The sequence below is a fragment of the Tamandua tetradactyla genome, chromosome 13 (genome assembly GCF_023851605.1).
Source record: "Tamandua tetradactyla isolate mTamTet1 chromosome 13, mTamTet1.pri, whole genome shotgun sequence".
Lineage (NCBI taxonomy): Eukaryota > Metazoa > Chordata > Mammalia > Pilosa > Myrmecophagidae > Tamandua > Tamandua tetradactyla.
In genome coordinates this window covers 64,708,593-64,722,071 of record NC_135339.1, presented here as the reverse complement: position 1 = coordinate 64,722,071, position 13,479 = coordinate 64,708,593, and the positions used below count along the sequence as shown (strand labels likewise).

The following is a 13,479-nucleotide window of genomic DNA, read 5'->3' as shown; positions in this document are numbered from 1 at the left end:
ACAGGGGCCCTGGCCACCACTGCACAGTCTGGATGCTGGGTCTGTGTGCCTGGAACCCTGAGGATGGGGCATGGCAGTTTTTAGTGTACGTACTGAAATAAAATGGCAGCGCTGAGTAATTGTGGGCTTCCCGATAGGCGATCAGGTTGATTTCATGTTGCCGCTGCTGGGCCTGAAGACGGTGCTTGGCTCGGCGGTGGTGGCAGACGCAGCAGCAGCTCAGGATGATGATGATGGTCCACACCAGCCAGAACCCTGAGGGTGGGGGAGGCAAGACAGAGAGCCATCCACATAGGTGAGTACCTGCCCGAGGAGGCAGCTCACACAACCAGGAGGGCAAGGTAGTCCCCGCAACTGTGCAAGGTGGCTGAAGAACTGCCGTGCCTTGCCCAGAGAATTTACATTTAGAACATGTGTTCAGTTTCCATACATTTTGTATATGGGATGGAAGAGAGAGGAGGAATGTTTAAAACGATGAAGCAAAGGAGGTCATTTTCTCCAGGGAGCCTGCAGAGCCCTTGAGAGAGCCAGGAGTGTCACGGTAACTCTCTGGCCCCATCAGTCCTTCTATGTTTTAGGTTTTGTGGACAATAAATATGCTTACTTTTTAATATAGCATATTCTTCTTCTCTAAGAGATCTCTAAAAAAAACACTTCAAGCTTTTGTGGGGCCAACCTTCTCCCCACCGCCCCCCCCAACCCTGTTCAAGCCCCCTTAAGGACAGCTACCAGGCTTACTTGGTGCTGCTAACATGCAAAGGACACCTCAAAATCCCTACAGCTCAGAAGATTAGCAATTGCTAGGGGCCTCCTGATAAAAAAATTCTTAGGGTTCTCCTGATATTACCAAAAAGATCAATGGCTTTTCTCACCCATGTTTGCTTCTGTAATATGTCACTAAAGCTCAAGGTGGAAAGTTCTAATTGCCTCAGAGCCAACTTTTCCCTAAAAGTGTCAGATCCAACTTCTCCCTAAAAGTGTAAATTACTTCCTCTGTTCTTGATAAAGCTGGTACAATTCCACCTCCCACTGTCATAAACAATCTACTGCCACCTCCCTTTTGTCTGCAGTTGCATTAGATTCCAGGCCATTAGCAGCCTCTCCTTCTTCCTCCCTGTTCCAGGAGAGGTGGAGGAACAGGGTAGATGGCACCAAGCCCTCTTTTCTCTGGGTGAATTATCTGTTCTTACTTTCCACTGTATTGTCTCTTGCTCATGTTCAGAGAATCTTAGCAAATCCCAATATAAAATCCCTTCCCCAATCCTAATTGGGGTAATATATATTACTTCAGGCAGTATTTCTTAGCTTTTTTAACCCAGGCTCTCTTTAAGAAAAATCTCATGAGTTGTTTTTCATGTTTACCAAATATTTCTGGTTTCCCCCCTTCTAGGCATGTGGGTAGGTTTGAACTTCCTCATCTCCTCATGACTGAGTGAGGCTTTGAGAGTAGTTCTAATAATGAGTTATGATTAGAAGTATTGCATGTCACTTAGAGGCCAGAACGTTTCTTGCTGATGTAAGACTCCATTAGTCTTCCCTCTGCCATGGCAACTAGCCTCTGGAACATTCCAGGTGGTTACTTCAGGGTCAGTCTGGGTCCCAAACGATGATGAAGAGGGAACAAAGCTCCCATCCAACCTGTGACAGGCATATAGTATGAGTATTGTTTTAGGCCATTGAGATTTAGGATTTGTTACTGCAATATAGCTTTGTCTACGTTGATTAATGCAGTGTATTTATAGAGCTTCCCTGGGGAGAGGATTTAAGCTGTTTATCAGATTCTCAAAGGAATCCTTAATCCAGAAAAAAGGCTGAGATCCACTGAACTAGAAGTATAATATACACGGAAGGGCTTTTTAGAAAAAGAAAAATTAGATGGGCAGGGCAAAAGGACACTGGGGGAAGAAATGAGACAACTGAAACACAAACCCTTGGCAAGGTTACCTTAGTCATATCTAACATAGCACCAGGAAGCTCACGTGCTTATTGAAATTCCACCAGCCTATTACTTTTCATGTGCTATCATCAGAAGAAAAAGTATCCCTACCATATACCGGCTGTATGATGTTGTACAAGTCAAAAACTGAATTTTCAAGTTCCTCATTTTTAGTACAGGGCTACAAAGGATTCTTTGTGTGGAACAAAACCTAGGAAAACTTACTCAGGAGCAGAACAGGTCTATGGTATAATGGGGTAAAAGTATAGGTGCAGAAAAGGGCCCTAATAAGCGGGTCCCCATTTGATGGAGTTAACATGGAGAGTAGGACAGAAGGCATTATGATGTGGCCCATAGAAAACTGACTCTCTTGCAAGCCATTCTAGTCAAAGTAGTGTGCCATTCACGTTTTTTTTTGTATGCTGTATGGTAGGGGTCATATTTCATTCTTCTGCCATATAACTATCCCATTATTGCAAGATATTTTTGAATTTTGTTGAATTTTTTTTTTTTAAATGCATGGGCCAGGAATCAAACCCAGGTCTCACGCATGGCAGGTGAGAATTCTACCACTGAACTACCCTTGCACCTTCATACATTTGTAAAAAGGAAAAAGAGCCAAACTAGTCTCTATGGAGCTGTACAAAATTTTAATCTTTTCACTAGATTTCACAAACAGGTAAGAGAGTTAGGAAAACTTAATGAAAATGACATGCAGAGGAAGACACAGGCACCTCCCTCCCCATCACCTACCCAGAGGCCACATTCTTCAATGACAGTTGTGAAAGCTGTGACCTCACTGTGGGGGACATTTGTCATGCTAAGCAAAATGGAAAACATGCTTTTTTTTTTTTTACATGGGCAGGCACCGGGAATCGAACCTGGGTCCTCGGGCATGGCAGGTAAGCATTCTTACCTGCCGAGCCACCGTGGCCCACCCTACATGCTTTTTTTAAAGCAATCACAGTCTGACACGATGTAGGAACTGAGTCAGGTGCCCCCGAGTTCACTATAAGCTTGGGAAAACACCACTACCCAACTGGCAGGAAATTCCCCATGAGGAAGCTGAAGCATACCATAAATCCTTCTACCCCACAGGATGGAAGCTGAGGCTCTAGTTTTGAAGGGTGGTCAATTTAGAGCACTCAGCAGGAGCTCCAGCCACTGTCACTGTGGAAAAGGTCTGATTTTGAGAAATAAAGACTTTGGAGAACTTAAAATGTCATGTGGATACTGGACCACCTTGCTATAAGTGTGACTGCAGACATAGAAGAGAAAAGGCAGGCGGCCTGGATTCAGCCTAGCTTAGCCATTTCCTGGCTTTGTGACCTTCGGCATTTTTTGTTTTTTAATGCAGTTTTATTGAGATATATTCATACATCTGAAGTTTTATTTGTTTTAATTCTCTTTACTTCCCTCAACTATCAAATGGGGGGAATAATGGCCTCTACTTTATTTGGTCATTATGAGGACTGAGTTAAAATATTTAGAATACTCAGAACCATGCCTGCCATATAATAAGTTCTCTAGTCATTATTACTGTTGTTATAGGCATACTCACAGGGTATGGTAAAGGTTCCTTTAAATTTCCCTTTTAACTAGCAAAAAGTATTCCATAAAGAAACAGGTTAACAAGTTCAAAATCTGCTTCTGGGTTCTATTCTTGCCTAAATTCACTGGAAGACCAGTAAACTCATAAATTACTGAGCCCTTACTAGGATCAAGGTGTTATATCAGCTGACACCAGCCTACTGATCAGCCTGCCTTTGCCCAGAAGCCTGGACTGCTAGAGGGCTGGGGACCAAATGGGGCTTGGAAGGAGGTCCCCACTCCCTGCTGGCCAATTTGCCATGGTCCTTCCCTAAAAGCAGTTCAACAGTGGGCAACTAAGACAAACTTAAAAGGAAAAAAAAAAAAAAAAACTAGCAGGTGAAAAACAAGTTGGGCAGCACTATCTGGATTTTCTGATAGTCTGTTTCATGGACCTCAGGGAAATTCCACTGTCTATACTCCCCCTTCCCCCACTAAAGCCGAAACCAGGGAAAACTGATATCTGAGTTCTCCCAAATTATTTCAGAAACAGAAATTCCCAACTTTGACCTCTCCCTGAAAAAGGCAGTCTGGTGAGTGCAAAGAGCCTTGGCATGGGAATTAGGAAACCTGGGCCCAGGCTTTTTGGCTTTGAACCTAGGCTAGTTTTCTCCTTTATTCTATCTGATCCATGAAGGGCATGCTCGAGTGGAAATTATACGATGCAATAGGTGTTTAACCTGGCATTTGAGACCTTCCATAACCTGGGCCCACCACGCCTCCAGCCTGGCCTGATGAAGGCTCTGCTTGGAGTCCTGGAATGGAGTAGCTCTGGAATGAGGCACACTGACATAACCAGCTATAACTGATGGGACAGTCACTTAATGCCCTCCAGCCCCAGGAAATGGGGATAATGTGTATACCCAGCAGGGCTGTTCTTAGAGTGAAATGGTACCTTCCCTAAGGCCTGGCACACAGGAGATTTTTATGCAGATCAGCATCCTCATCTCCATTTCTTCCCAGGCAAGCCCTGCGGCCCCAGGGGAATGGTTAACATCTAGTATACTCTGTTCTTTCCCACAGGGCCTTGGTCTATGGTGTTCCTTTGCCTTCTCCACGCTTTTAAATCATATCTACCCGTTAAAGTCCACTTCAAATGCCACCTCTTCCATGTGGCCTTCTTTGAATCCTGTCTAACCAAAAGCAAACAGTCTCTTTGAATATTCAGGGCAGTTCTGGCACATAAGATTCTACTTTCTACTTCACATTACTAGTTGTACATTTTGTCTTATCTTCTCTGATAGGAGATTACCTTCTTGATGGTAAGATTATGTCTCCACAATTTTTAGCACAAAAGAGGCTGTAACATCGACCAGGAATTTGTTAGAATTGCAAATTTTGGGGTCTACCTTAGACCTATTAAACCAGACCCTCTGGGAGTAGGACCCAGAAATCTGTGTTTTAATAAGTCCTCCAGGAAACTCTGATGCTCACCAGTTTGAAAATTCCCGGAATAATGGTTTGCTGAATGAACAAATGACTGAACGATGATTAAAAGTACTGCTCTGTAAAAACAAAATCTTCAGTTTGTGTCTGGCACAGGTCTAGTAATGGTGTTTGAGGAAAAATACCCAAATCTCATAACTTTTACATCTCAGGCAAAGTCAAGAAGCCATTAGACAGAACAGGATTTAAGGCAACCAAAAAAGTGCAATTTAATGAGAACTTAAGAGATTCACCCAATACTCAACCGAGGACCCTCCTACAAACTTCAGGGAGAGGCCATGCCCTTAACAAAGAAGAAAAGCAAAAGAATTCTTGAGAGGAGCAGAACATACATTGGGATCCTATACCAAGAAGCTACTCTGAACACAGATAAGAGGGAAAGTTTTGCTTTTATAGTCTCAGTCCCTCTAGAATTCTGAGAGCATGTGCCAACTTTATATAATGGGAAGTCCTCCTGCCCAGCCTTTGGTCTATCAGGCCCCTTTTCCTTTCCCAAATGAGCACTAATGGAGCCATAATTAGCCACTCATGTGGCTCTTCCTCTGGCTTTCTTTAAGCCCTTGAGGTGAGGATGCTTGGTTTCCAAACTGCCTCACTGCCATCTGGTCTCCCTCTCCCCACTGCCCCAACCCCTAGCTCTGGGTCTGATGACCCAATTCTAGTGGCTACTGAGTCTATTCCCCCAATGCCCCAGGAGGCTCTGTCAATCTGAGATGGAGCCATCAGCAACTCCATTCCTTTCCGCAACTGATCCTGCCTGGGCTGGGCCCCAGAAAAACAAACTGCAGCTTGTAGGCTTTCTGGCAGCCTCACCTAGACTTTTGTTTTAACAAGGGGTGGGAGGGAGAATTTGAACCCTGTGGTTATCTGCATTTTAAAACATTTAAGCACAGACCATCCACCTGCTTAGCAATTTGTAATCTTCATTAAGTCCCTCAGCCCCACCTCTTTTAAAATAGCAACAATTCTGCATCCTTCTTTGCTACACTTACATATCTGGAAGGTTGGTGGAGGCATGTTGAGCCCTGTTCCCTCTTGCACTTGACCTCTACTGGAATTCCTCAGAAAGGCAGACCAGCAGTGCTCAAAAAGGGAAGGGCTAGAGCCAAGGCCAGGGCAAAGGAGAGGTCCTGTTTGTAAGAACCACTCCTGCTGGCTACAAGAACAATTTCATTTCAGAGTAAGAGATTTCCTAGCTAAGTCTAATTTCCTTTCCATATGAAACAATAGCCCTTCTAGCTGCTTTCTTACCATGTCTCTGATGCGGGGGAATGGGAAAATCAGAAAGGAGAAGGGGAAAAGGGCAGGGGTGATTCTGGGAGTAAAGATAAATAAGCCCAAAGTTAAAATGCCAAATGAAGGCAGCCATGGGGGCTTGGAATTATCTGGGGAAACTGTCTATGGTTTCCTCTCTCAACAGAAGGCTGTGAGAACCACTGCAATGCCAATTACCTGTGGCCTCTCTGTTCCAAGGACTCCCCTGTCCTTATTCTTTGTTGGGAAAACCTGAAGTCAGATTCCATCATCCCACACTAACTCATTTGAGTTCCAAGATCAAGTACAGTGTGTTAGTGAACTTTTCAACCTTTGGATCACTCCATAAAGACCATAACAATACCACTACTCTTGTGTAATTCTGGAGGATGCAAGTGGGCTCGTCTCACCCAATGAATGGCAAGACGAGGACGGATTCCACATGACATTTAGTAGACGGGAACAGATAAGTACACTAGAAAAGCCTCCAGATGCTTTGGTTTGAGAACTGGAAAAGAAACCAAAGAGGCTAAAACTCAAGACTCCCTCTCTGAATAAAAAAATATTTGCAAAGTCCCCTGGGGGGACTGGGGAGAAAGGAGGAAATAAGTAAAGTTCCCCAGCTAGGGAATTCCTGATAGTCTTGCAAGCAGTGGGGACAACCAATTCAAAAGGTTGAGCCCTCAATCTTGGGGCTTGCAACTATGAAACTTATTCCTGCAAAGGAGAAGATAAGCCTACTAATAATTATGCCTAAGAGTTACCTCCAGTGAACCTCTTTCGTTGCTCAGATGTGCCCTCTCTAAGCCAACTCGGCATGTGAACTCACTGCCCTTTCTCCAAAATGGAAGATGACTCCCAGGGGTATAATTCTCCTGCCAACACGGAAAATGACTCTCGGGGATGAACCAGAACCCGGTATCATGGGATTGAGAAAGCCTTCTTGATCAAAAGGAAGAAGAGAGAAATTAGGCAGTTTCAGTGGTTTAGAGATTTCAAATACAGTCAAGAGGTTATCCTGGAGGTTATTCTAACACATTATATAGATATCCCTTTTGTATTAGAGTGGCTAGTGGGAAGTACCTGAAACTGTCTGAGCTGTGTTCCAGTAGCCTTGATTCTTGAAGATGAATATATAACGATATAGTTTTTATAATGTGACTGTGTGCTTATGAAAACCTTGTTTCTGATGCTCCTTTTATCTAGGGTATGGACAAATGAGTAAAAATAAGGATAAAAAATAAATAACAGGGGAGAAAGGTTAAAATAAATTGGGTGATGGAAATACTAGTGGTCAGTCAATAAGGGGAGGGGTATAAAATGTATGGGTTTTTTTATTTCTTTTCTAGATGATGCAATTATTCTAAAAAATGATCAGGGTGAAGAATACACAACTATGTGATGATACTGTGAGCCACTGATTGTACACCATGTATGGAATGTTTGTTGTGTTAAGATTTATCAATAAAAATATTTAAAAAAACAAAAAGAAAAAAGTCATTTTCAACTCAATATAAAAGAATATTCTAATAATGTGAAAAAAAAATAAGGACAATAAATAAATAAATAATGGGGGTAAGGGGTAAAAAAAATTGGGCTGACTCTAATACTACTGGTCATTGGAGGGAGGGGTGAGGGGTATAGGATGTATGTTTTTTTTCTTTTTTTCCTTTATTTATTTTTCTGGAATGATGTGAATGTTCTAAAAATGATCATTAGTGATGAATACACAACTATGTGATGATATTGTGAGCCACTGATTGTATACTTCGGATGGACTGTATGGTGTGTGAAGATATTTCAATAAAAATATTTAAAAAAAAAAAAGCTCCCTCTCTGCAGGAAGGCTCCATATGCAGGGATATGGATAAAGATTATCCCTTTGAGGCTGGGGCCTATTGTAAAGGGTCCTAGATTGTAAGCTCTTACAGCAGTCACATATATTCAGGAGTTATAACTGTTATTTCTCAATTCTGAGATACTGAGCTTTTTGTATATAACCTGGTCATTCTCAGAAACTTTGGATATTATTGTGATATTTGAGAAGCTATGAAAGGCAGGAGTACCCCAAATAGGAACTGTTTAAAAAGATGAAAAAGTAATCAGACTTCAACTAGAGATATGAATGGAGCTGATCTGGACAGAACTGGGGTAGACCAGAATATAGGGTAAAGGATGATATAGTATCATCCATATTTTAAAACTTCAACTTCTGTGTGAGACTAAAGGGAGAGATTTTTAGTTGGTGCTAAATTTATATTTTGGGTAGTGTATTACCTAATTTAACTTGTATGGTCAGTTTAGTTGAATACCATAAGCACATGGAATCTTGAAAAGGACGAAAGAGCTTGTTGGTTTGTTCAGATTAGTATAATGCCCTACTGTATCCCAGAATAATTCAGGTGGTGAATAAAGAAGTATTTGCAAAGTCCCCTTGGGGGACTGGGGAGAAAGGAGGAGATTTGGAGAATTCCTAATATTCTCGCAAGCAGTGGGGACAACCAAATCAATAGGCTGAACCCTTGACTTTGGGGTTTGTCCCCATAAAACTTATTCCTACAAAGGATAAGCTAAACCTACTTAAAATTATGCCTAAGAGTCACTCCCAGAGAACCTCTTTTGTTGCTCAGATGTGCCCTCTCTCTCTAAGCAAACTCAGCAGGTGAACTCATTGCCTTCCCCCCATATGGGACATGACTCCCAGGGGTATAAATCTCCCTGGCAACATGGGACAGAACTCCCAGGATTCACCAGGACTTGGCATCATGGGATGGAGAAAGCCTTCTTGATCAAAAGGGAGAAGACAGAAATGAGACAAAAATGAAGTTTCAGTGGCTGAGAGATATTAAACAGAGTTGAGAGGTTATCCTGGAGGTTATTCTTGCGCATTATATAGATACCCCTTTTTAGTTTATGGTGTATTGGAGTGGCTGGAGGGAAGTACCTGAACTGTAAAGCTGTATCCCAATAGCCTTATTTCTTGAAGATGATTGTATAACGATATAACTTTTACAATGTGACTATAGGACTGTGAAAATCTTGTGTCTAATGCTCATTTTTTCCAAGGTGTGGAGAGATGAGTAAAAAAATGGATAAAAATAGAGGGGACAAGGGGTAAAATAAATTAGGCAGATTGAAAAACTAGTGGTCAATGAGAAGGAGGGGTAAGGGGTATGGGATGTATGTGTTTTTTCTTTTTTCTTTTTCTGGGGTGATGCAAATGTTCTAAAAATGATCATCGTGATGAATACACAGCTATGGGATGATATTGTGAACCACTGACTGCATGGACTGTATGTGCGTGAAGCTTTGTCAATAAAAATATTTTTAAAAAATGATTATCCCTTTGAGAGGGACCCTTAGAGACAGAGGCAGCATCTCATTGCCCTACTGGGAATTCTCGAAGGCCCTGTGGTTCTTATATGAAATGACAATCTAGTCACCCACAGAGCTCAGCCTGGCACTCACAGCACAGGACTGCAGCAACCTCTCTTTGCAAAACTGGCAAACATGGGCTTCTGGGCTGGCCCAAGGAAGAATCTAAGTTTTTTTTAACTACTTGGCTCAAAATGGAGAAGGCATCAAAGAGGACCCCAGGCAGAAGGTACTGCAGGGGACCGGGTGACCACAGCCTCATGGAAGAAGGCTTAGTTCTGTAAACCTATAAATCTACAACTTCTCTGATGATGACGATGATGATGATAAAGAAGGCTCAGAACATTTTCTCTGGTGTTCAACCCATAGAGTCCAAAAAAACACCAGATTTCCTCCTCCACAAAGGAACCACTTCTGAGACCTGTAAATGTGTTATACTCACGAAAACCACCTCCAAGAGAATCAGAAAAGAGCTGACCAGCCCACAGTTTCCCAGGGGCAGAGGCAGTAACTGTGGCCCTGAGATACCAAGAAACCCCTGGGCAAAGACTTACACCAGAGTTCATAGTAGTAGTTGCAGCACTGAGACTGTCCACAGCAGTGTCCCGTGTCACATATGTAGCTTTGATTGTTGGTACCCACACAGGTTTCCTTATCCTAAAAAAAAAAAAAAAAAAAAAAAAAAAGGCATTTTAGCATATTAAATTACAGCTTTTAATATCGTCTTTCTTCTCATCTCCCTCCTCCTGGTTGTTGGTTTACCCATCAAAAAAACAGCAGTTTGTACCAATGTTTATTCCATTAAGAAAAATATTTCATAGAACCACACAACAGAGCTAAGAAAAAAAACAACTATGGTTTATTAAAAGGATTAGGAGACTCAGCACACAAAGTCAACTGGAAAACAGTGAAGTTCTCCTCAGATTGGAAAGGGTTGTTCTCCTTCTTTATGTCCAAGCAGAAATACTTTGGACGCAGCATTAAACTCGGTTGGTATGAAGGTAACTGTTCTGTAAATAGCAGTATATTTTAAAGAAAGCCAGTTTTTCTGTGAAACTTCCTGGAATAATTAAAGCCATGCATATTCTAGGATTAGCATCTAGTCAGTCATTCCATCCTCCCTTCCAAATACATGATCCCTAAGGTTAATTACAGTATAATTCAAAGGAGGGCTAAAAAAATCTGCTACTGCAAGTCTTCACTTTTAAGAAAAGAGGCAGCTTGATCAGGTGACTAACTCTAGTCCAATTCTAATTTGCTAGATTAGTTTTTGCTATCAAATGAACTCTTAAAAATCTTAATGGAATCCAGGATTCATACTTGTCCCCTGTCCTCTGGGAAGAGCACTGCCAAGTAACCAGCTTGCAGTTACCAAATTCTATTCACAGCACTGGTGGAGGAGGTGAGAAAAAACTTCATATTCCACACTCAAGATATGAAATACTTCAGCAGCCACCCTTAACCCCAGCTCAAAATGTACTTTGGGCCCCTATGAATATGATAAACCTGTAAGTTATCTGCTAAATCTGGTTTTCAACATTTCTTTATTCCTTAAGAAGTAGCCCATTCATTTAGTGGGCATCATCTTTGGGCTAGGCACTGTTAGGTACAAGGGATTCAGAGATGAATAATACTGTCCCTATCCTCAAGAAACTTAGAGTCGAGAAGGAAAATATCCTGCTCAGCAAAGAAACTAAAACCACCGTATTGTATTTACTGCTGCTCAGGCTGACCCAGTCCACAGTGTACATCCGGGCGGAAGGCTGCCAGTGGAAGCTTAAGTCACATGGCCGGTTCCTCCTCTCTGCCCTTGCTTTACTAGGCTACTTGGCCAAGAGGATAAACAAAGTTCTCCAGTGGCTGTTGTCTATAGGACTAGAGGCCAGAGAGCATCAGTGCAGGCACCTGAAGCCACAGGGAGAGGGTGAGAGGGAAAGCAGCAGGGCTGCAAACCAGGTCCCTGGTTTAGTGCAAGTTTCAAACAAGAATCTCGGGTGTTTCCTAGTCTTTAAAAGTCTTACACATCTTAGCACGTGACTTTTAAAAAGCATCTGAGGGATGCATGGGTAGTTCAGTGGTTAGAATGCCTGTCTTTCATGCAGGTGACCTGGGTTCGATTCCCAGACCATGCATCCCCCCCCGCCCCCAAAAAAGCATCGGAGAACTCTGACAATGAGGGTCTCGCAATAATGCAAACAGAATTCCTCCTATATTCACCTTCCCCTATGCCCACCACAAGCAAAATGAAACCCTGGGCTGGAGGCTGCCTAGTCGTTAGTCTCTTGCAATGCCTGGCCGCACTTGGAGAAAGCAGACTGGTTCTTGCTGCTTTTGCTAGTACATGTGCTCTCTGATTTCAGAGCAAAACATTGCTTTCACAAGGACATCAAAAAGTTTCTCTCAAGTTTACTATTCTTCTAGCCAATGTCATTTTTCTAGCACCAACTCACAGAAGCACAGTTCAAAAGTGTCCACATAGTTTCTAAAAGAGGCTGTGCACCCTACACCCCAATACATGAAAGAATCCAGTGAAACTTCTGCCTCAGGAAAATCTCACCAGATGAGGTCCAGGCTCTAAACAGAGGGCACAGAGGGCAGAGAGGGCAGCCAACTGTTCCTAAGTGAGACAGGGAATGGAATGGGCAGTGGAATGCATCTGAAATCTAAACAAGTGGCATCCTCATGACTTAAGGGTGTCAGCTTCTCTCTCTCAGCTCTCCCCCGCCCCTCCCCCCGGGAGACAAGAAGCACCATATAAACAGGGCCCACTCTTATTCCCTGCTCTGGCACCTTTCCCAGGGATAGCAGAACTGTAGTAGCATCATTTTCTTCACTGTTCCTCCAACATTTTCCAGCATAGCTAGTGTCCTGTTTCTCCCAACTCCTTTCCCCTAAATACAGGGTCCTCAAGCTGCCTGGGATGGTCTTGGTGATAGGAATTGTCAAGTTCTTCTGTAGGGAGAAAGAAAGAAGGTAAGTCCCTAAGGAAGGCAAGTGGGCTCATGGGCTCTCAAGATGAAGGAGGATTAGGGGGACAGTAAGATGTGAGTGTCAAGGGCAGCTCCCTAAGAGAGGAGAGGAAAGCCCCAGAGCCTTAGGTTTGGTTCCAGCTCTGCCACAGCAGCCACTCTAGGACTAGTTAAGATGATGATCTCCAAAGTCTCCTTCAACCTTAAGGCTTTATCATCTTACCTCTCCATTTCCACTGACAAAGCAGCCTCAGGCCAATGCAAGAGCTCCTGAAATCTGTCTCCTCTCATTCAGACTGACAGCAAAGATCAGTGTGTAGAAGTGCTGCTTGGTGCTCTTCAGCCCTTCCTTGTATGAGGGGCCTACTCAAGGACACCTGGAGGACTCAAAGCCCTCCCGGTGGCTCAAGTTCTGCCAGGCAGAAGTGATTCAGAGTCAGCCAGATCTTCGTTCACAGCCCAGCTCTCATGCTTATTAAGTGTGATTTCAGGTAAGTTACTTTACCTCTCTGAGTTCTTAATATCAATTTATTCTGTGACCCATTATTGCTGGGTGTGACAGACCATCCAAATAGCACCTGGCCCTTAACGAGAACTATGTCAGAACAGGAGACTTATGGCAAAACGGGCTGCTTGAGCCACGGGAAGAATAGAAGGAAGCAGAGCAAACACAATGGAAAGCTCAAACGTGAAAAATTCTCAGCATACATTAAGAGTACTCTGTTTTTCTTTTAAGCATTTTCAAACACTTTATACATACTATGTTCACCAGGCCAAGTCCTGAACAGTGAGCAGTGCAGAAGCTAAGAAACCTACCCAAGGGCACATAGCCAGAAAGTGGTATCATCTCATCTGTCTGACTCCAGAGCCTGAACTTTTAACCATTAAGCTACAGTCTCCTTGGTTAAA

At 42.9% G+C, this 13,479-nt stretch overlaps 1 protein-coding gene and 1 non-coding gene across 4 annotated transcripts in view; one reads left to right on the top strand and one right to left on the bottom strand.

The window, feature by feature from the left end:
* WBP1L (WW domain binding protein 1 like) overlaps positions 1-13,479 on the bottom strand; it is an 81,678-nt gene that overhangs the window by 4,822 nt on the left and 63,377 nt on the right. For all 3 annotated transcript variants that reach the window (XM_077125887.1, XM_077125889.1, XM_077125888.1), the window contains exons 2-3: positions 10,156-10,258; positions 94-255 (exon numbers count right to left, since the gene is read on the bottom strand). In XM_077125887.1, coding sequence (XP_076982002.1) covers positions 94-255; positions 10,156-10,258 — 265 coding nt within the window. The remainder of the gene's footprint in view (positions 1-93; positions 256-10,155; positions 10,259-13,479) is intronic.
* On the top strand, positions 11,662-11,733 carry TRNAE-UUC (transfer RNA glutamic acid (anticodon UUC)). The gene has a single exon. It is a non-coding gene; the product is annotated as a tRNA-Glu (tRNA).